General features: G+C 39.8%; 1 protein-coding gene across 2 annotated transcripts in view; it reads left to right on the top strand.

Annotated features, from left to right (window-relative positions):
• OPRM1 (opioid receptor mu 1) overlaps nucleotides 1-23,464 on the top strand; it is a 161,009-nt gene that overhangs the window by 50,974 nt on the left and 86,571 nt on the right. The window contains exon 4 of one of the 2 annotated variants that reach the window (XM_027083046.1): nucleotides 2,220-2,698. The exons of the other annotated variant lie outside the window; for it this stretch is intronic. Within the exon in view, the coding sequence (XP_026938847.1) occupies nucleotides 2,220-2,258 (39 nt within the window). The 3' untranslated portion in view covers nucleotides 2,259-2,698. Of the gene's footprint in view, nucleotides 1-2,219; nucleotides 2,699-23,464 lie in introns of those variants that run through there. 2 annotated transcript variants of the gene reach the window in all.

Here is a 23,464-nt window from a genome sequence, read left to right as displayed (position 1 = left end):
ATGCTTAGGTCCTCAGGCAAATTTGACAGATTATCTGACGAACCTGCAGACAACTAAATGCGTACATAGACAAGGCACACATTGTCTCCAATGGCTGGACAGTGAAATGAAGTGCAGAGCTACGTTTCTGGTAATGGGGAGTCATAGCGCAAAGAATATTTTCTTTATTGCCTGTGGAAGCCACTTTCGAGTCACAGCCCACCCAAGATTTTGACAGCCGAGGTGCTCCATTCACCCTCTAAGAGCATAACCTTCCTCACTCCTCCGTCAGCTCTAGGTCTAACAGTTGCTCCGTCTGTTGATTGAAATGCCCCTGGGCTGGCTTCCTTTCCCTCTCACTAAGGGTCTATAAGTTGGTGTTCACTGTAGGGACATATCGACCTCTGGATGTTCCCGGTTGTGACTTAAGACTGAATGCATTTGTGCTTTCCTCCATGGCGGGGCCTGGGGTGCTCTCCTTGTCCCCTAGTCCACAGGAGAGCAAGCAGCAACCATGACACCACTTGGGAAGCTGCTTAGATTTTTTCCCTCACTGCTAAGCCTCCATCCATCAACTCAACTCATGTTTAACAACAGGTAGGACAGGGTGGACCATTCACTCCCTGTCTCTGCACCACAGGGGCCAGAACATTTGCCACTAGCTCCCAAGGAGTTTCTTCACCTCCTCAAATCTCATCCATGAGCCCTTGTCTTTTCTCTTTCAAAAAGTCATCATCCATCTTGACACACTGTGTGTTGTACAGTTTGGGAAGAATCTCATCCTCTTAGAAGATGACAAGAAGTAAGGAGACTCCAAAGGAGTTGACTGAGCAAGCAAACAGGTTGTCTTGCCACAAGTCCATAGGGGCCCAAAGTAGATAAAAATACTTAGGGGCACAGTGAGCTGTAGAAGCTTTAGCTTGGTAGGTTCTCCCTGCTCCCAAGTCCCACGGGGTGATGCGATGGGACCAGATGGTGGCTGCACACACAATGGGTTGAGTCACAGTCAAGGAACCCATAGCTAAAATCTCAGTCCCTTTGGCAGCAAGCAATAAACCAACCTCCCAGGAGTAAGCAGTCCACAGTGATCAATGCTATGGTCACCTTGACCTACTTAATCGTCTAAGTTACCATCGTAGGAACTGTTCAGGGTCAGACACTGGTTAGCCTTACAGTTTGGCACAATCAGCAAGGATGAGCAGGGGCATCCAGGGCTCATACTGCCTCTTCCACAGCGATCACATAGTGATCGCTGTATTCCTTATTCTTAGGAAATGTATATTGAAATATTGAGGGATCAGTTTAGCATCAAATGGTTCAATAAGATAATGTGTGTGTGTGTGCGTGTGTGTGTGTCTTTGTGTCTGTTTGGAAGGAGAAAAAAAGAAGAGAAAGCAAATGGTATAGTGAAAGGGGTACAATCTTAACAATAGGTGAATCTGGGTAAAGGGTACACATGTGTTCTTTGTACCGTTCTAATTCTTACACTTTTCCTGAAGTTTGAAAGTTACCAAAATAAAGTTAAAGCAAAACAATTCTCATCCCTTTACACTTACTATACAAACACCTCCTTTCTTCTCAAGAAAAATGTTAAAAACCAGGACACAGCAATTATCTGTTAATTATAAAACTTGTTTCATGTTCATAATCCTCCTCCCTTATTTGAAAATATCAAGCCGTAATTTTGTGTGTGAACAAATGTCCCATTTTTGCTCAACAGATACGCTAGCTTTACAGTGGAGGTGGGGATGGGGAAATCTCTGAACTTCAAATCAGTTGCTTCAGAAAAAAGAATCCACTGATTTGGAGAATTGGGTGAAATATAAAATTTCTTTACCTAGAAATAAAGAATGTAAACAGTACTACAAAAAGAGATGTTGCTTTTCTTTTGAAAGTTTGGTCAAATCATGAACAATTTGAAGACAAGGAGGGAAGAGAGTCAAGGACAGAGGGAAACAGAGTTTGGGTTAAAATATATTTTTTCAAGAACCCATCAATAACATCTCTTTCATGACTAGTGTATAATTCCTATTCATTTGTGTGTACAAATGCAATAGCATATTCATAATGACCCAGGAGATTAAATAACGTCTTGATATTTAGGAAAAACTCTGAAAGTTGCAGGTAAAAGTATACATGAAGGTTCTCAATATAATTCTGCCACATAGAAGATGCTCAATAAATGTGCACTGCAACCCTACCTGAAACATTCACTGTCTTTGCTCTTTCTCGACTTTCAGCTAGAAAATCTGGAAGCAGAAACCGCTCCACTACCCTAACTGGGTCTCATGCCATTCAGACCCTCACTGAGCTTAGAAGCCACCATCTATGTGGAAGCAGGTCACTGCAAGAATGTTGGAAAGCTCTGGTTTCCTAGGAAAGTGCCTGCTCTGAGTCATCAAAACTCTTTCCTCGCTGGCCACTCCATTCTGCACATGAGAGGGACAACCAAACCAAATCAAGCACTAGGAAGGAAAGAACCAAACCACACTGAGTTTGCTTGCGTACATAATCACAAGGAAGATGCCCAAAGGGACCGAAACGTGCTGTGGTATGTGCATTGAGGTTACCATCGCAGATGGCCCTTCTGCATGTAATATTGTTTTCAAGCAAACATTTACAGTCTCATCAAAGAAAAACCATTAATTATTAAATTCACTGTAGTAACATGTAAAGTAAATGCTACCTCTGATCAAAGCAACTGATGTGGAATTCCAAGACTTTCCAGTCTTCTGTAAGAGAATACTTTGCTCTATTTTGACCTTTAATGTTAACCTTAAAATTATCTTCAGTTAAGACATAACTTCCACCTTCATGTCTTGTCTTGTATTTTTTTTAAAAAATAACATCTCTCACCTAGCTCCATTATTGCAAGGGAAGAAATTAACATGAAAGGTAATCTGAAACCCAGTAACGTGTCCGCTGCAGAAAGGTTGGTTCTTGTGCACTGTGAGTCCTTCCTGAGAGTCATAATGGGAGATTTTCCACTCTTAGGCTTTCAGTGGTTTTCTCCCCAGTTTTAACTGTGCAGTTTCTTTGCTCCCATCCAAGTGTTCGAAAAGGTAATAGTGGGTCGATGAGCTCATCACTTTATCCCTGCAGGAAGTCAAGGACTAAAATGTACTCTTTATTTCTCAATAATTTCTCCTTACTACATGCTCCCTTTACACTGTATTTTCTTTTTTTAAAACTCTGCTCAGAATACTTACGCCTTTTGAATCAGCAAGATAAAATGACAGATGTTATTTGTTGATTTTCAGAACAGTTTAAACTTTTTAAAAAAAATATGGATCCAGTCAGCTTAATCTCAAAATAGAAAGATTCAAATGACCGTGGAGAAAAATCGGTGATCTACTTTTCACTCCTCTGTAGTTACCTGGTCATGAAATGTTAACAATGACCCAAGAATATTTTCCTGAATATCATGTTTCTATAATGTCGTCACCAATATGTTGGTCTTTTTGATCTTTGCTACATGTCAAGGTTTCCTTTGTAAAATGTCAGTCTTCTAAGTAGTTTCTCTAAGACAATTCGTCTCTTTGGTTTTCTTTGGCATGAAATACAGTTAGATATTTGGCAATCACCCATTTTAGTTGATGTATATCGACAATCAAATTAGATGGCCCATGACCTAAAGCTCTCCACTTTGAACTTTTGTCTGCATTGATTAAATGAATCAAGTACACTGTAGTTTCCTTTGAAGACGCAGTAGAAAACAGGGTGCCAGCTTCCCTTATAAGAATCTTCCTGAATCTACAACCTGCCAGTAGTCTCAAACTTACAATCTGCGTTCATTCTTCAATCTAACAAGGCACAAATATGCACCAGATATACAAGGGCAATGTTTCAGGAAGACAGCTGTCGTGGATTGGAATAAATGAATTTACTATCTCAGATCCTATAGGTTGTCGTTATGTGGATCCGGCCCACATCTCTGTTGGATGAGAAAAAAACAAAACAAAGGATAAGTGTTTTAGTGTTTCCTTCTGATGAAGTCTTATATTTGCCTCTAACAATCACCATTTCTCAAATATAATGTCCCAGAATGGATATGCATTATTTTTAATTTTTTTACATTTCCTGATCAAAATAATTAAAACCAGGACTGTGAAAAGATTTAGAAAGTCAAATAAATGCATTTGTTTATATACATTATATACATATATACACTACTAGAGCCTCCACAAGTAAAAGGGGTGATTCAAACGAAGCACAATAAGGGAGAATGAAATATTTGTATATAAGTCATTGGGGAGGAAAGTTCTTATTTTTAATGGGCCATAATAACATGAGTTTTCTCAAGGGATTACATAGTACAGCTTTCTGCTCATAAGGCTGTTTCTCAATGATCATTATTTCTGCCTAATGACCAGCTCTTAGTTAAGACATTCTAAAGTGAATAATACAGTAGTGTGTTTTTTATATTTTTCATTCAAAATCATTTTTTTATTTTCATGGAAACATTTCTCCTGTTCTTTTTTTTAAAAATTTTTATTGGCGTATAGTTGATTTATCATGTTGTGTTAGTTTCAGGTGTACAGCAAAGTGAATCAGTTATACGTGTACATATAACTACTCCTTTTTATCGTAAATTTGCTAGAACTACATTACAATTCCGTGGCAAATAGAGAAGTAACAGCCCGGACTCGGTTGGATGAGCTAAAGCTTCTTATGAAATCAAGATTAAGAAAATGTAATGTTCTGCTTTGTTCTTTTATTCTTTTATTTCACCCTTGTCCTTATGCATGGAATTTCTTCCTCATCGGGCATTTCAGTAATGCCGACTCTAGATACGAAATGGAAGTTTTGCTTCTTCACCTGATTTCTTGCTGTGGAATTTCTCATCTCTAGTACATAGTGGCCTTTCCTCTTTGGTCTCTACCTTCACTGTTATTTTGCTCCGGCATCCTTCTCTCCCTGGAGGGAGGTGAGGCTCAGCTGGAGCAAAAGTGAGTCACCAGGACTTTACTGCCAATACCCCTACTCAGGGGAGGGGCTCCTCGGAAGGGGATTTGATCACACGTTTGTTTTAAACTTTTGCTGTAATATTCTGGATCCACCCTAACAATCTGATGATGTCAAATAAAAGAGTTTAGTGGCGAGGCTAAAAGGTTGAGCTTCAAGGTCATCAAGATCCACGTCTGAAAATATATTGTGGCATTTTTTGGCTTTCTGGCCTTGAGCAACGTATTTCAGCCCTTTTACCTTCAGCCTTCTCTTAAAAGTAAGGCCTTTGGTAGCACCCTTATGGGGTTATGGTCAGGATCAAGTGAGGTAATGTATATAAAAATCTAGACCTACCATGTAGCAAATGCTCCCTATGTGGAATGAAAATTATAAATGAAAACTATCCATGTAAAAAAAAAAAGAGAGAGAGAGAGAGAGAGAGAGAGAGAGAGTAACTTGGTGAATTCATTGGGAATCACCTCTAACCACCTTTGGCACAAAACCCTGAGAGGGACCTCTTTTAAGAAAACAGGAAGCACCTCAAGCAGAATTTCCTGTGATAGAAGAGCATCCCAACTCTGCCATCAGAAGAACAAGACTCTTAGTTTGGCCACTTGAAATACTTCTCAACATTGAAATAGACAGTTGGCAGTTTTAAAATAAAGTCATCGAAAAAACAACTTTGAGTTGGTAAGAGAATATTCATTTCCTTAGATAATATGACATGTTTTGCTAAAACTGATATCCATTCACTTGCAAATTTCATTATTGAAAAAGCACACTTAGCTTATTTAATATTACCCCCCAAAAAAGATGCTAATAAAGTTCTATTTTCAGCATTATCACAGCGGGCCTTTTATGTCTCAAGATACAGGCAAAAGTTGAAATTCAGAAGCACAGATTCTAAACCTAGTAGAGAAATGTAACTAAGGTACAAGGAAAGTACCTCTGAAAAGATTCTCTCTGACCACATTTATTACAAAGACCCCAAAGCTTTCAAAGTCCTTACTTAAGTCAGGTATATTTTTTTTTGAATTTTATTTTATTCATTTTTTTATACAGCAGGTTCTTGTTAGTCATCAATTTTATACACATCAGTGTACACATGTCAATCCCAATCGCCCAGTTCATCCCACCACCACTCCCACCCACGGCCGCTTTCCCCCCTTGGTGTCCATATGTTTGTTCTCTACATCTGTGTCTCAATTTCTGCCCTGCGAGCCGGTTCATCTGTACCATTTTTCTAGGTTCCACATATATGCGTTAATATACGATGTTTGTTTTTCCCTTTCCGACTTACTTCACTCAGTATGACAGTCTCTAGATCCATCCACGTCTCTACAAATGACCCAATTTCGTTCTTTTTTATGTCTGAGTAATATTGCATTGTATATATGTACCACATCTTCTTTATCCATTCATCTGTCAGTGGGCTTTTAGGTGGCTTCCATGACCTGGCTATTGTGAATAGTGCTGCAGTGAACATTGGGGTGCATGTATCTTTTTGAATTATGGTTTTCTCTGGGTACATGCCCAGTAGTGGGATTGCTGGATCATACAGTAATTCTATTTTTAGTTTTTGAAGGAACCTCTCTACTGTTCTCCATAGTGGCTGTATCATTTTCATTCCCACCAACAGGGCAAGAGGGTTCCCTTTTCTCCACACCCTCTCCAGCATTTGTTGTTTGTAGATTTTCTGATGATGCCCATTCTAACTGGTGTGAGGTGATACCTCATCGTAGTTTTGATTTGCATTTCTCTAATAGTTAGTGGTGTTGAGCAGCTTTTCATGTGCTTCTTGGCCATCTGTATGTCTTCTTTGGAGAAATATCTGTTTAGGACTTCTGCTCATTTTTTGATTGAACTGTTTGTTTTTTTAATATTGAGCTACATGAGCTGTTTATATATTTTGGAGATTAATTCTTTGCCCGTTGATTCGTTTGCAAATATTTTCTCCCATTTTGAGGGTTGCCTTTTCATCTTGTTTATGGTTTCCTTTGCTGTGCAAAACCTTTGAAGTTCATTAGGTTCCATTTGTTTATTTTTGTTTCTATTTCCATTACTCTAGGAGGTGGGTCAAAAAAGATCTTGCTGTGATCTATGTCAAAGAGTGTTCTTCCTATGTTTTCCTCTAAGAGTTTTACAGTGTCCGGTCTCACATTTAGTTCTCTAATCCATTTTGAGTTTATTTTTGTGTATGGTGTTAGGGTGTGTTCTAATTTCATTCTTTTACATGTAGCTGTCCAATTTCCCAGCACCACTTATTGAAGAGACTGTCTTTTCTCCAACCTATATCCTTGCCTCGTTTGTCATAGATTAGTTGACCATAGATGGGTGTGTTTATCTCTGGGCTTTCTATCCTGTTCCATTGATCTATATTTCTGTTTTTGTGCCAGTACCATATTGTCTTGATTACTGTAGCTTTACAGTATAGTCTGATGTCAGGGAGTCTAATTCCTCTAGCTCCATTTTTTCCCCTCAAGACTGCTTTGTAGATTCGGGGTCTTTTTTGTCTCCATACAAATTTTAAGATTTTTTGTTCTAGTTCCGTAAAAAAATGCATTGGTAATTTGATAGGGATTGCATTGAATCTGTAGATTGCTTTGGGTAGTATAGTCATTTTCACAATATTGATTCTTCCAATCCAAGAACATGGTATATCTCTCCATCTGTTGGTATCATCTTTAATTTCTTTCATCAGTGTCTTATAGTTTTCTGCATACAGGTCTTTTGTCTCCCTAGGTAGGTTTATTCCTAGGTATTTTATTCTTTTTGTTGCAATGGTAAATGGGAGTGTTTCCTTAATTTCTCTTTCAGATTTTTCATCATTAGTGTATAGGAATGCAAGAGATTTCTGTGCATTAATTTTGTATCCTGCATCTTTACCAAATTCATTGATTAGCTCTAGTAGTTTTCTGGTGGCATCGTTAGGATTCTCTATGTATAGTATCATGTCATCTGCAAACAGTGACAGTTTTACTTCTTCTTTTCCAATTTGTATTCCTTTTATTTCTTTTTCTTCACTGATCGCCAAGGCTAGGACTTCCAAAATTATGTTGAATAATAGTGGTGAGAGTGGACATCCTTGTTTTGTTCCTGATCTTAGAGGAAACGCTTTCAGTTTTTCAGCATTGAGAATGATGTTGGCTGTGGGTTTGATGTATATGGCCTTTATTATGTAAGTAAAGTATATTTGTATGTTCAAAAGTGAAAATAAGATCCTCTTGATAAAGCTTGGACTAAATGTTTCATTCAAAATGCATGGAAATGATAAGATGTCTGCTGCATCTCATTTAATAGAAGTAATCAGTTTATACAGACCTCTTCTCTATATACTGGCAATTACCAAGATAAGGTGGCCCACAGGTGACTTTTCCAGCTTCAGCCATGAATACTGCAGGAGGTGATATTATCCCTTGGGGTTTTCCAAGCTCTGCAGTGTTCTAGCCAGAGCAGACTTAGGATAGGACATGGTAGCCTCAGCTTCTTGGCTTCTTTACTGACCACATATGTCTCTGCTATGGCTGTGCAACTGCAGAAGTTGGTCATAATCAAAAACACTATCCTCTTCATAGGCTATCCACCAACAGGAAATGAGTGCCTTTAGGAATCCTTACTGCCATTATAGAAGCAACAAAATTCTTGCCTAGATTCTCAACATAATTCTTTTCTCAAGAGCCATATTGTTTGGGTTAGGCAGGAGATGGGAACAAGCATGAATCTTCATCAATGTCTTGGCCTAACCACTGCATTTTCCCTGGTGTGAGATGCTTCAGGATTCATAGTCACAGAACACGGCATCCAGATTATACTTAAGACCACTGTCGTTAGTTGCAGGAAAACAAGCTCGGGGCTCCCACTGATTCTGCATTATGGTGAGTTGTATAATTATTTCATTATATATTACAATGTAATATTAATAGAAATAAAGTGCACAATAAATGCAATGCACTTGAATCATCCTGAAACCATCCCTTCCCCCCACCCCCGGTCCGTGGAAAAATTGTCTTCCACGAAACCGGTCCCTGGTGCCAAAAAGTTGGGGACCACTGCTATAGCATCTATCAGACCAGAAGCAAGACCTACTGAAACCACATCTGAGTGCAGACAGCTACACTAGATAGTTTTACAGCTCTGTGTTTCTGGAAAACCTCTGCACTTGTGGCAATAGCACAAACAGCCCTATGTTAGTGTAAAAATTTCCCAGTGTTAATCATAGCAGCTCCCAATTTTTCAACGGAAGCATAAATATGTTTATATTTTTCAGATAGTATGTCTTCTTCAGTTTTGGCTTTGAAAGAATGGTTCTTGACACATGAGTTACAAGTATATATCTTATGAAAGGAGATACAGTTTTCACAGTAACTAAATTTGCCTCTGTCTGTACATCTCAATGATTTCGCTTCTCATGATTTTCTGTCACTCAAATCTACCTCATGAATCAAATATGCTTTGCTTTTCACCCCACAGTCATGTGCATGAAGTCTAGATCAGTGCAATCAAAAAAGGGGGTGCCTGTTACTTATGTTCGAACTAATAGTATCCCATTCTTAGCAAGTCTTTATAGACTTACATTGTCTATAAAGGAAAATGCATATTTTTTTAATGGTTTCAGAGAAGGAACACAGGGGTCCTTTTGGAGACAGTGAGAAAAATTCACCTTAGTATTGTCACATGCCCTGTAATAAGAATGTTTAGCAGCAAAAAATCTCCTGGGACAAGGTGGTTTTAAACATTATCTGCAAGTTCCTTCTTCTTACCTTGCAATTTGATTTTTAAAAGAACCTAAATCTTGAGAACAGGCTATCATATTTGTTGTCAAATCTCTTTAAAAAATTTTCTGTTGTTTTACTTAAAATACATAAATGTCTTATTTAATTAGCATTACCCACTAATGTTAGAAATTTTTCAATGAATCAACAGGATTACAAAACACCAAATGGAAATGAGAGGAGAAGTAGTCCAAGCTGAGGGAGATATAAGAAGGGGATAGGAGAGAATAAAGGAGACAACTCTTTTCCTAAGAGTCTGGGTGAAACTGAGCATACTCACATACACTGGACAACATGACTGAGCTTCATAAATTTAACACAGTAAAAATGTTTTAATTAATGAATACCAGAGAAAAGGGAGAGGAGATTACATTTGTGTGACCTGATGATTGTGATTTCACCATCTTCAGTGGAGGACAAAGCAGATAAATTTCTGGGAAGAACAGCAATTATTTTTTTCCCATTTCAAGGAGGGCAGAAGTACCCCAACCCTATGTGATATCTGCGAGATCCACATGTCTCCTAGGTGCTCCTTTCTCTGGTTCCCTCAGAGATGGAGGGAAGCTCCTAGACGGAGCTTTGGGGTTGCAGAGATACTTTTCATATTCCATACCCGGTTGTGGCCATAATGTCACCACCCCACACTGCCACGACACCCAAACCACCAAGCCTAGAGATCGTGGCTTTTCTGGGCTGCAAGAAAAGCCTGGGTAGATTTGGCTTCCAGTTCTGATTAGGAAAGCCTATTACAAGCAGAAAGTCTTCATTAAGACCTCAAAGGATCTCCAATCACAGGTAAACCCATGGATCCTCCCAGTTTTTGAGTGACAGATTAGAGTTCTTACTTTTTCCAAATAAGAAAATGTAATTTGCATGAAATTTCCATTATAGAACGCAATACTGAAATGCAGTATCAAATTCTATAGTTTTCCTGGCAGAGTAGTACATGTGACTTTTCTCTTGCTGTGGTCAAGATATCATGCTCTGATGTCCTGACCACGTGCATATTGTTGTCTAAGCTTTCTGACAACCAGAGACTTCCAAAAGAGAATAGTTCCCATTTATAAAGTGAATTTGAATAAAATGGTCAGTTAGGTGTTTCAGAATGCCTGCTCCTCATTTGTTGACCCTTGGAGACTTTTTTGTTAGTTGGCTGGTTAGCTAGATGGTTAGGGGGTTTTTGCTGCTGCTGTTCAGGTCTCTCTGGAATGCTTGTCACCACACAGATACATACTCCTCTATTCTCTCTACTGAATGGATTTCCCTATGCAAGGACCAGTGTAGGAGGTCAGCATCACAGGAATAAAGTGGAAAATTGCGATTACCTTTGCTGATGGCTTGACATCACAGAGGAGCCACCTACATCCATTTCACCAAACAATGGCCCCCTCCTCTACATAATTTTGATTTTAGAACTAGTCAGAATTCAATCTCCAATATCCTATCTAGCACAGGAAACCCATCTTCTGAATCTCTTCTGCATCTCTGCAGGTGATTCCTATCGCCTGCTCCGGGGCCTCCACAGGAGTCCATTCAGAAACAGAAAAATAAAAATGTCTTCCTGTTACTCTCTTTGGCTGTGAGACAATTTGTTCCCATCTGCCCCCAGGCTCACCTAGCACTCTGACTCAGCTGGAAGCCGCTACCGATCACTGCTGTATTAACTAATTTGCTTTATGGAAATTCATGGCCCATATTTCTCAAGGGAATGGAAAAACCAGTAGACCTCCTACCAGCTGGGTACTTTCCGTACAAGCTCCTGCATCTACATAAATTAAGTTGAAATAAATTATTTCCAGGGTTTACAAATTCAATATTGCAAATAGTAGAACCTGGCAGATGTTCTCAGGATCCCCTTGCTACCTGTGAACCAATCACATAACTTCTACGTGGACTGGGGAAAAATAACAACAGTAAGAAAAACTTGGGTTTACATGAAAAACTGACCAATGATTTTGTTTGTTTGTTTGTTTTAATAAACTCCATCCATTTACTAGCGGCGGTTGGTGGGGTGGGGAGTAAACCCTGATTACATGATTCCTTTTTCACTTTTATTATGAAATCCTTCCTTCTCCAAGAATGCACTAAATCTTATCATAACCATTTCACATACCAATTTCAGTAGGAAATTGGGAGATCAATTTGGTTAGTTTTCTTATTGATTCTGAAGATCTTTGAAGCAATTCTGCCAGTTGCTTTCTAACTGGCTGGTTTCTCACTTAGAGACAAGTGAACACTGAGCAATTAAAGACACCATGAGAAAAAAAAAAAAAAGGCTGCCTTATACTTCCTGCAGAGCTGAGGCAGAAGAGAGGGGAATGCCTGTAACAGCCATGCTATCTCTGACATAAATTGGAAAACCGGAAGTGTTTCCTCTAGCTCTGTTTTTGCGTAGCACACAGATATCTTTGTAAATAATAGGAAATTAATGTTAGGTTGGATCTATAAACTAAGTCAGTTTGACTCTGTTATGTTAAAAGAGCATAGTTTCAGCCTGTATCTGTATTTTAAAGTATTTGAAATCTAAGAAGTTCATGTCAACATGATATAATATTGGAGACGTCCACATACAAATATTATTTGAATTTGAGTGCCCCTGTTTAAGAAAATGCCTAATGGAAAAACTAAAACATCAATCATACTTTTAGATTGTATTTTATTTCTTGTAAGAATATCCACATACATTTGAAAGATAGTTCTACGTATATTCTCAAACATATTTATTTAGTTCATGGCCTGATAACATGTGACTCCCTAACTGTTAGGAATAGCTCTGCAGCCTCTCGAGGATCAGAGAACCCTGTGATTTTTTAAATGGCTAGTTTGGATGAAGTTTCTGTTATCAATCAGGTACTTTACAGTATAACTACAGTATAACCTTTAAAATAGCTATCATTGGCACACACACACCAACACACACCCCATAGCAAAATGAAGCCTTGGAAATTATGTGGTAATTGTAATCAAAATAGAAAGCAATTAATAAAATGAAATTTATCGAAAATGTAGCTCCTTATTTGAAAGTCTAGATTCAATAAACTACTTGTAAACTTAAAATGAAAATTAGAAAATGCTTTCAACTACACATTCTCTATTTAAATCTTAAGCTGAACTTTAAATGATGCTATGGTCTCCACCCAAACCATCAATTTCAATGAAAAGCTTGAATGGTCATCAATTCTGAATCCATAAAATTCAAGGCTGCTGTTTATAATTTAATACTCCCACCATAAAAAATTTCTGCTCTATGAATATCAGAATATAAATTCCCATTAATTTAATGAGAAACAAATTAGGAATATTGGCATATATATTTTCCATTATATGTCCCATTAAATGTGAATATATATCTCATATAAGTGGAATATATATATTTATATAAACTTACCTATATATTTATATTGGCATACAAATTCCCATTAGTTTAATGGGAATTAAAGAAGAAATGCCAGTTTCCACTAACTCATCCTTCCCTTCGTAAAACATTTTCTGAAACTTTTCATCTACTGACGTAATTCTGGAAACTTAAAATAACAAGTTTCTTGTTTTCATTTTGTTCTGTTAAATGAAAAAAAAAACCACTTTGCAAGTGGTGCTTTAAAAGAAAAAAGAAATTGAAAAATCTGCTCTATCAAATGGAGAAAAAAGACAAGTTTAAAAAAAGTCTGAATCAATATTAGGTGCTCTGTCACTTGTTATTAAATTTTTTGTAACATTATTGAGACATTTTTGCTTTCTAAAGGTAATTTCCATTAGAAAAGAGAAGATGTGCTGTATGTTTTCAATTACATTTGAAATTCAGGTAACTAAAAACATTTAGTTTATAAAGGTAACCATAATGTTTCTGTGGGGAAAATATCATAAAGGAATATGTTTCATTAAATGAGATTCTCTGTAGTTGACTTAGTTCAAATATTTTTAATCAAGTCCTTGCCCACAAACTGCTTTTCTCCCCAGCAATAGAAATGGTAGCAGAATTGTTACTTCCTGTTTCTATAGCTTAAAGTCAAACCTAACATAAGCAATCAACTCAATGCATGGATCCCATTCAAGTGGCTCCCATCCAGGGTCTGAGAGAAGAGCAGAATTGATCATTTTCCTTGAAAGTATTGGGAGTAAAAGAAAAGAAACAGATCTGCTGTTCTGCCTATGGATTCAGCTTTCCTGCAGCAATTAATTATCTAAAGAGCAAGTAGAAGGAATGCCAACTAGTAACATAAAAAGGCAGTCTAGAATAGTTCATGTTTTACAGATTTTTGTATCCAAGTAATGAAATCATAACCACATCTTTTTTTTTTTTTTTTTTTTTTCTTTCTATATGCCGGCCTCTCACTGTTGTGGCCTCTCCCGTTGCGGAGCACAGGCTCCAGACCCACAGGCCCAGTGGCCATGGCTCACGGGCCCAGCCGCTCCACGGCACGTGGGATCTTCCTGGACCGGGGCACGAACCCGTGTCCCCTGCATCGGCAGGCAGACTCTCAACCACTGCCCCCCAGGGAAGCCCATAACCACATCTTTTGAAACATACCATGAAATCCATAAATTTAACAATGAATACAACATGCTTCCTGTATTTATTTTTCAGATCTTCCTCCCGTATCTGTCTTCATCACAATAAGACAAAAGTATTGCCTGGTATCTGTACTTCACCTATGTGCCCCTGCCAGGAAAATAGAGACATATAAATATATTGTTGGTTACGGTAACACACACAAGAGAATGTTTTAAAAATATACAGCATTCTTTTCATTTTGATGGTCTGGTAGTTTTTCTTTAGCTTTTTGTTTATGTTTTGGTTTTAATTAGTGTGTTAGTCCCATCAGAATGTCCTTTTCACTGTTGAAAAACAAATATTTTCACTTGCAGTAAAGACCAAGCTATCATTTAATGCTCATTTCCGAGCAGGATAGGATGATCAGCTGTAGCTTTCAAAAGAATGATCTGTCAAATCACAATGGTCTCATATGCAGATCAAAATGTTGACCCGTACATCAAACTGAGCATATCGCTAAATTAATTTTACATTATTCCTATCTGACAGTTTAAGATAGTTGTGTGTAAAAACATAAACTTTTGCATTGTATTACTCTTGTGACGGAATATATATACATTTTGGTCTATATTGTGATTTTTTTGCATGTAATGTGTGATGATATATATGACCAATAAAGAAAAGCTGATAATAACAGAAATCTAGAATTTCCTCTTGTCTTTCTCATTCACACATAATAACTGGCCTGTTTAAAAAGAATATTCTCCAGGTAAATGTTCCAATGTACGTAAAGAGCCTAAGAATCAGACTAACAGATGACTTTGACACTGAATAAGCACTTAGAAATGAGTGAAAGAAGTGGGCTTTCTCTCTTCACGAATTACTTCTATTTTTAGAACTAAAGTGTCCCTAATCTTAACTTCGTGACTCCTTCAGCTAGAACTGCCAACCAAACTGTACAAAGAGAAAAAAAATCCTCTGCTGTAAAGTCCATAGTTGAAAATAAACAAAGTTTCATTCACTTCTAGTCCATTTTTTGAAATGAATTCAATGTCTTAAGCAATGAAATTCTTTACAAGAAACAAGAAGTTCAACAGGGTGAAATTTAAAGCATACTTTAATGTGTTAGGTATGATCTTTTGAATGTAGAAGCAATCTTGACATGAAAACACTTTATGGTAAGAAAAAAGTATTTCAAAATAACATTGGATCACTCCAGATTATATATTAAAAAAGAGTTGTAGGGCTTCCCTGGTGGCGCAGTGGTTGAGAGTCCGCCTGCCGATGCAGGGGACACGGGTTCGTGCCCCAGTCCGGGAAGATCCCACATGCCGCGGAGCGGCTGTGCCCATGAGCCATGGCTGGTGAGCCTGCGCGTCCGGAGCCTGTGCTCTGCAACAGGAGGGGCCGCAACAGTGAGAGGCCCACGTACCGCAAAAATTAAAAATAAAATAAAATAAAGAGTTGTAAACCTGAACATTTTGAAAAGAAAAACCTATGTCCAAATCCCAATATGTGCAAACATCTTCTCTGCATAGCATGACCAGATGAAACTTCTTCATTCACAACTCTGTTCTCTGCTGAACACCTCTGAATGGTGTTCTATTACCTAACAATTAAAGTCCAATCCCTTTGCATGACATCCAAGGGACTTCATACTCTGTGTGAATATACCACAATTTATTCATCCCTTCACTTATTGGTGGACAGTCAGGTTGTTTCCAGTCTGAGACTATCATAAATAATACTAGTATATACATATCTTCTGGTGCACATATATCAACATATGCATTTCTCCTGGGTACGTACCTGGGGATGGAATTATTTGGTAAATGAATACCAAATGGTTTTCTCAGGTGACTTCACAAATTTACTCTCCCTCGAGCAGTGTGTGAGAGAGTTCCACTGCTACACAACCTTGCCAATGTTTCATTTTGTCAGTTTTTAACAAATGTATTTATTAATTTATTTATATGTATTAAATGAAGAAGGAACAGTAGGCACAGTATTCATTGTTGTTTCCATATGGACATCCAATTGGTCCACCACCACTGACTGAAAAGACTATTTCCCCTCTGCACTGCAGTATACCTATGCTGTAACTCAGGTAACCTTATATGTGTGGGTCTGTTTATGTTTACTCTGGGCCATTGGTCTATTTTAGGTACCATAACTTTACAATGATTCTTGATTATCTAATAGCATATGGCCTCCTTTGTTCTTCATCCTCAAGATTGACTTTGCTATTCTTGGCCCTTTAAGTTCCCATACAAATTTTTGAGACAGCTTGTTGATTTCTACAGAAAAGGCCAAAGGCATTTTGATTAATATAAAGTGTTGCCTACCGGAAATGGCTTATGACTGGGGCATAGGGTTTGAGAGCTGAATGATGGAAGAAGTTTTAACTTTGGCTAAAGCCAAATTTTAAGGGACTTGGATGTTATTTAAGAAATGTATACTTTATTAAGTCAGATGATTAGATTGGCATTTTTGAAAGATCACCAGGAAGCAGCATCAATACCCAACTCCATCCACCGAAATTCCCAGACGCCTACCTTGAAAGTAGGGTTATGTTCATACCCAGGTGCTGAGAACCCGAAAGCAGAGAAGTTGTTTCATGCCTAGTGGTGGCGGGGGAATGTCGTCCCCTTTTAGAGTAAACACAGTCAGCAATGTGCTCCTTTCCGATGCACCAACATTCAGTCCAAATTTTGGTCTGAGAGGTAGGAGAGGCAGGCTACCCTCTCTGAACCACTTTATATCTGCATGGAAGACATGGAGTTCTCTGGGATGTTGAGATGATGAGAGCAGATACAATGGCTCTGGTACTTCAGCTGTGCCCAAATTACCCATCCTCTTCTCCACCCATCCCTTCCCCTTCATCTAACTCCCAGACTGAGGCAGGGAACATTCTCAGCACTAAAAGGACTGGACATAATACATCCAGAAGCCACATTGTGTGCAGTAAAATGCACACAAATCAGCAACTCGTTAAAAGATATTCAACCATGACTCAGGTTTCTTCCCCTCCAACTTATCGACCCAGATAGCAGGAGCAGTCAGGCAGTCCTACAAAAGTACAGACAGTTCTCTCCCAGAAACTGCCTGTCTGAGCAGCTCATTTAAAAATTCATACGCATTTTTAGGACAAGAGTCAAAGGAAAACACTCTTTGAGAAGAGGAAATGGGAATAGTAGCTAAACCACTTATCAAAAATAGGTGGCAGGAACTATCTACCTAAATTAAATTTTATGTTGAAAAGAGAAGACCTCTGAGCTCGTCTTTATTTCCCACCCATCCCCTACGGGATCATGGGACTTCCAGGGGCAGTTTGATGGCAGACTGAACCTTAGATCATTTCTTTAGGTCAAATCTGTACTCCACCTCTTGACAAAGCTTTGTTCACTGTGTGTATCATGGAATTGATTGTAGATGTCTTTTGCAAAACCAAGATAGACCATAATAACTAGAAGTCTACGAGAACAGCTGTTTTCCCTTATCAAGTCTGTGTATCCATCCTAAGGGATATTGATAGCCTGAATCTTTGTCCGGATCTAAGGGAAACTTTAGTTCTCTTTTAATTTCTGTCTTCTCCCTTGACATCTGCAAATTTTCCACGTTAGAGCAGCTACCTGATGAATTTAATCCACCTCCATTTCCGTGTGTAGGACCGACAGACACACAGATGGACACCCGAGGGCCACTTGTAACCCTGACGTAAAGAGCTGCCAGGCTCACAGAGCTGCACTTACCTATTTCTCTTTCTTGCTACTTTTTGTTGTTTGTTTCTTTGTGTTGACTTTGTCCCTGGCATAATTTTCCACTCTAAGTCAAACAAGTCTCCTACGTATTGTGTATGTTTAAAACGACAGAACTATTGGTTCTTCATTTGGAAAAAAAAAAAGATTCAATCTTTTATCACACACCCTTTTCAAACAAACGTCACAGACCTCTCCGTCGCACGATCGCTATTTTGGGTACCATCACCAGCTCTCGGCATCGTCCGACCAGCCGGCAGCCCAGTGATGCTGCGGTTCGCCCCCGCTCAAGCCAGGAGCAGCGGCTGGGATGGAGCAGAAGCTGCCTGTTAACGCCAGGGCCTTGGAAGCAGGCGCCCTCCGTCCGGGTAAGCATTGGAAACACCCAGCTTTGCAACAGGAAATGCTCCTCAACCTTTTAGAACCGAGTCCAGTACTAAGGCTGACGTCTCTCCTACAACAAATAAAAGCGAGAGGAAAGGAAACAAAGGTGAGAGAAGGAGAAGTAGGAGGCCCGCACGGCCTCAGCCCACACTCCTCCGAAAGAAAGCCACTCACCTTTCCAGAGGGTTCTGCGGGTCAGAGCTGAGCAGCATGCAAACAGAAAGAGGGCTTTGGCCTTATTGTGAATTTTTACATGTCATTGTCATAACATTTATTTACGGGTAGTTATTTTGTTTTATTTTGTTTTGTTTTTGTTTCTGGCAGTACGCGGGCCTCTCACTGTTGCGGCCTCTCCCGTTGCGGAGCACAGGCTCCGGACGCGCAGGCTCAGCGGCCATGGCTCATGGGCCCAGTCGCTCCGCGGCATGTGGGATCCTCCCGGACCAGGGCACGAACCCGTGTCCCCTGCATTGGCAGGCAGACTCTCAACCACTGCGCCACCAGGGAAGCCCCCAAAAGCACTCTTGATTAAACATATACACCCCAGGATTTTTTATTTTGCGGTATGCGGGCCTCTCACCGCTGTGGCCTCTCCCGTTGCGGAGCACAGGCTCCAGACGCGCAGACTTAGCGGCCATGGCCCACGGGCCCAGCCGCTCCGCGGCATGTGGGATCCTCCCGGACCGGGGCACGAACCCGCGTCCCCTGCATCGGCAGGCGGACTCTCAACCACTGCGCCACCAGGGAAGCCCCACGGGTGGTTATATTGGTATTTAATTTTTTGTTTAAAGAGAGGAAAAACCCGTGTTTTCCTAGTGGAATGAGACGGCTCAGAATGGAAGATTTAGGCAATTTTAAAACATTGATTAGTTCCCTAAAGACCAAATAGGATCAATCTGTTCTACGTGTTGTGTGTCAGTCCACGGCATGGAGCTGTCACAGTGCTATTGCAGATAATGCATATTAAAAATTATGACATTGAAATAAATAAATAAATTCTGTCTTCTCCCTAGTGACAGGCTCCATGGTGGCATAGGAAAGGCTTGGACCAGCCACAGTGCCCAATGTTGCTGAGCCACCTGGGCCTCATATCCAGGCCTCCAGTGCCTCTCAGCTTTGGCAGGGACACACGGATGCTCTAAGACGATGAAAGCAGTAGTTGGAGCCCCATTCAGACTCTTCCCATTGCACCCTGATACTGGAGCAGTGCCAAGCTTCCCCACTGAATCCAGACATGCCCTTTCTTAGAGGAAAATCAAAGTAGGTGTATTAAAAACACTGAGATAGAGGGAAAATTGAAAGAATTTGATATTCAATATTCCCTAAGGAAGAACCAATATAATCATAACAGAAAAATTCAAGCTCACTGGACTTTCTTTTTTTTAGTGTTGAGTATTTTCACTATTTTAATTTACATATGGAAGGTGGGGAACCACTATCTTTTGCATGTTTAGAACCTATAAAGACATAATTCAGTTCTGCCCATGCTGAAAGCCTGAGACATTACACCCAGCGAGACCTGGTTGGTCACATGGGAGTGACTGAATGAATTTGTTGGGACCTGGTTATCATAAAAGAGTGAGAAGCCATATCAAAGGGATCCTATGCACAATCTTACCTGTGTCACAACCTGTCACCAGTGCTGTTTTCCTGGGATCCTGCTTCTCCATCTCTCTGTCACCACTCCCCCCTGCCTTCCCCATTCCTGACTGCACCAGAGTTCCATTCTGAGGCTGAATATTTAATGTGAAAAATACTCTGCCCAAGGTAGAAGGACAGAAGTAGAAATGAGAGAAACCTCTATAGGAATTTACGACATTCGCCTATCCTGGACTCTTCTAGTAAAACAATGGTATCAAATTTCAGCTGAATAATGTAGAAAGAGATGCCACATATGTAGCCAAGTGATTCTGCAGACTAAGCTCATCTAAATCTCTCATGCTGACCTTTTGCTCCCTCTTTAGAATGGCTAGGGGACCTCATGTCCCACCTAAACCTTCAGCCACTCAGCTCCTTTCCTGAGTCCTCTTCCCCCACTGGCCCAGCATCCCCATAGACAGAGGCCAAGCCACATTCTGAAATGTAGGCACAACACAAAGGTACAGCTCCTTAGATTCCAATATGTGGGGAGTGCAATGAAAACCGCTACTGCTTTTTGGGATCCACCCACGCAATGTGGATGGAGTGAGCTTTGAAGGGGTTCCCACCTGTTCGCTCACGATAGGAAGGCAAAAGAGTGAGGCAAGCAGAGTAGTAGGTAGCTGCCCACACCTACCTGCTGAGAAAAGTCCCCACGACTAGTTGGGAATATAAAGGGCACTCATTTTAAAACTCTTATAATGATAATAAAGATATAATATGGATATCGTGAACATTCATCAAGTGCAAACTACAGTTGTTCCACTAAGTGCTTTATAATTATTATTTCATTTAATCTTGACAACAACCTTCTCAGGCAATACCACTGCTATCCCATTTTGCAGATGCGGAAATCAAGACTGAGAGATTATATTCTCCTTAGTAAACCAGGGAGTGAATGATTTCAAAAGTATGCTCTTAACTTTCACATTATACTACTTCTTTCAAAAATTATTTCCCAACATTCAAATGAAATATAAATAAAAGCCCATGATTGGAAAAATAAAGCTAGAGGTGAGCTTATGGTAAGGAGAAGAATTACAGCTATTTACAGTGATAAAAAGAATTAGATAAGAGTATATTTACTATTTAAAAACGTATCTGTCGCTGAATATGTTTATTTTCTGTGGCATGTCTTGTGCAAGATTAATGAATTATTTTATGGTTAAGTAAAGAGATAAACCTTTATATATTCAGTTCTTTATGCCAATAATTTTATTTTCTAATGTTAGAAATACTTTTTTCTGTAATTTGGACAGACTAATTTAAACAGACATTAATTAGCAAGTGCTCTATAGCTGGAGTATTGGGGGTTATTGGAAATTCAAAACAGAAGATTCTGGTCTGTTTACAGTCTTACTCCAATCATCTTACAAATCCAAATGGGAGTATATGATCTTTATACATACAACATAGAATGGTACAGATTTAGTCATAAATCAAATAATATAATACATGTGTTAAGTGCCATGAGAGGTCAAAGAAAGAAAAACCATTTCAGCCAAGTTAGCCTGGAAGAGTAAGTAGGAAAATGTGGGTAAGATAAAGCGAATAAGTGTGGTGTGGAGATCAATGGATAGGATAATGTGACATTGGAGGCAGAGGGATTCGCAGGAGCCAGGTGCAAAAGTAGAAGTGACTCTTGTTAAAAACAAGGCAGGGGCTTCCCTGGTGGCGCAGTGGTTGAGAGTCTGCCTGCCGATGCAGGGGACACGGGTTCGTGCCCCGGTCCGGGAAGATCCCACATGCCGCGGAGCGGCTGGGCCCGTGAGCCATGGCCGCTGAGCCTGCGCGTCCGGAGCCTGTGCTCCGCAACGGAAGAGGCCGCAACAGTGAGAGGCCCACGTACTGCAAAAAAAAAAAGACCCTGCTTACCACAAGAAAGGCAAAAGGCTCAAAATGGAGTCGCTTGTGCTAAGCCACATGTCACCCAACCAAGACTGGAATACAGATTTTGCTCTCCCAGAAATGGAATCTTAAACCAGTCACTTAGGAATCACCTGATCAGCATTAATAGGTAATCTCCCTGACAAATCCCCGCTCTCCTCTGTAAGGAAGGTAAACTTGCAATAACCAACCCACTTTTCTGCCTAGTACAACTTACTCGTCCTGCTCCCCTCTGCCTACAACATCTCTTGCCTTGTAGAGCTCTTTGGAGCTCCTCTCTATATGCCAGGTCGGATGCTGCCTGACTCCTGAATAAAGCCATTAGGATCTCTGAAACGTATTCAGCTGAATTTTGGTTTTGAACTCTCTGAAGACCCAGAAGTCAGTGCCAACACCCATCTCGCTACTGAAAGGCCCTGGAACTCTTGAACAACATACAGTATTCATCGTGTCCAACTACCATCAGGCATAGTGCCGAGCACTAGAAAGAGAGCCATAAAAAGACTCCATCTTCTCCTTCAAGGGGCTCAGATCCCCGTGTAAAAGAATATTAAAGCAGCGTCTGTAATGGTGTAGTAATTAAAATTCTGAGCTTTCGAGTCACTGACCAGGTTTAACCCCTCACCCCTTCTACTCACTAGCATTTTCTTAACCTCCCTGAGCCTGTTTCTGCCAGGGCATAATCATTAATAACTGACATGAGGATTAAATTAGACGATATGCAGAAAGTTTTCAGTAAAAAAAAAAGTGACAGTTATGTGGCTTTTGATAGTGTTAATATTTTAGAGTGTCTTCATACAGAAGTGATTCTCATCCCAGTTATTAATTTAAATCATCTGATTATTTTCAAATAAAAACTACCAATGCCTGGGCCCTGCTCCAGATGAATTATATCTGTTAAGTGTCTGGAGGTGGGCCCTGGTCATCAGGACATTTTAGAAGTCCCCAGGTAATTCTCATATGCATGCCTTCCAGGTTGAACACACAGAAGAGACCTTTGGGAGCTTTGCCCACATGCTTGGAGGGCAGGGAGACAGCCAAGGTGGGCATCCCAGAATTGATGAGTCCTGCCTTGTGCAGCAAGTATCAGAATCCCGCAGAAAAGATGGGAAACGTATCAGATGTGTAACAGACATTGGAGAGATCATGAGCAAGGTTATATTTCTCCCTTAGGGGACATAAAAATGTGTCCCCTTCATGGTACATCTCCAAGTCATTGACTTCTCCCCTTGCAATCTCTTGCCTCTTACTTTTCTTCCAACTAGGAGCAAACTACAAACCAGAAAATACACAGAGTTCAGCAGCTGCAACGGAAAAGGACAGCAATCAGTAACAGTGGCCCCTTGAGGAGTCCCCTGTCCATCTTCGCTCTGACCGTGTTCCCTCTCTCTCATCTGGTCACTGGAGTGTCAGAAAGAGCCCCTAAAGTGGAGGGCGGGGTATACACTGGGAACATGCTTTTTATTTATTTATTTATTTATTTATTTATTAACACCTTTATTGGAGTATAATTGCTTTACAATGGTGTGTTAGTTGCTGCTGTATAAGAAAGTGAATCAGCTATAAATATACATATATCCCCATATCCCCTCCCTCTTGCGTCTCCC

This window comes from Aethalodelphis obliquidens, unplaced genomic scaffold, assembly GCF_003676395.1.
Source record: "Aethalodelphis obliquidens isolate GAN/ISIS:26980383/991018 unplaced genomic scaffold, ASM367639v1 scaffold3, whole genome shotgun sequence".
Lineage (NCBI taxonomy): Eukaryota > Metazoa > Chordata > Mammalia > Artiodactyla > Delphinidae > Aethalodelphis > Aethalodelphis obliquidens.
Note: the sequence above shows the minus strand (reverse complement) of the source record. Positions and strands in the feature narration are given on the sequence as shown.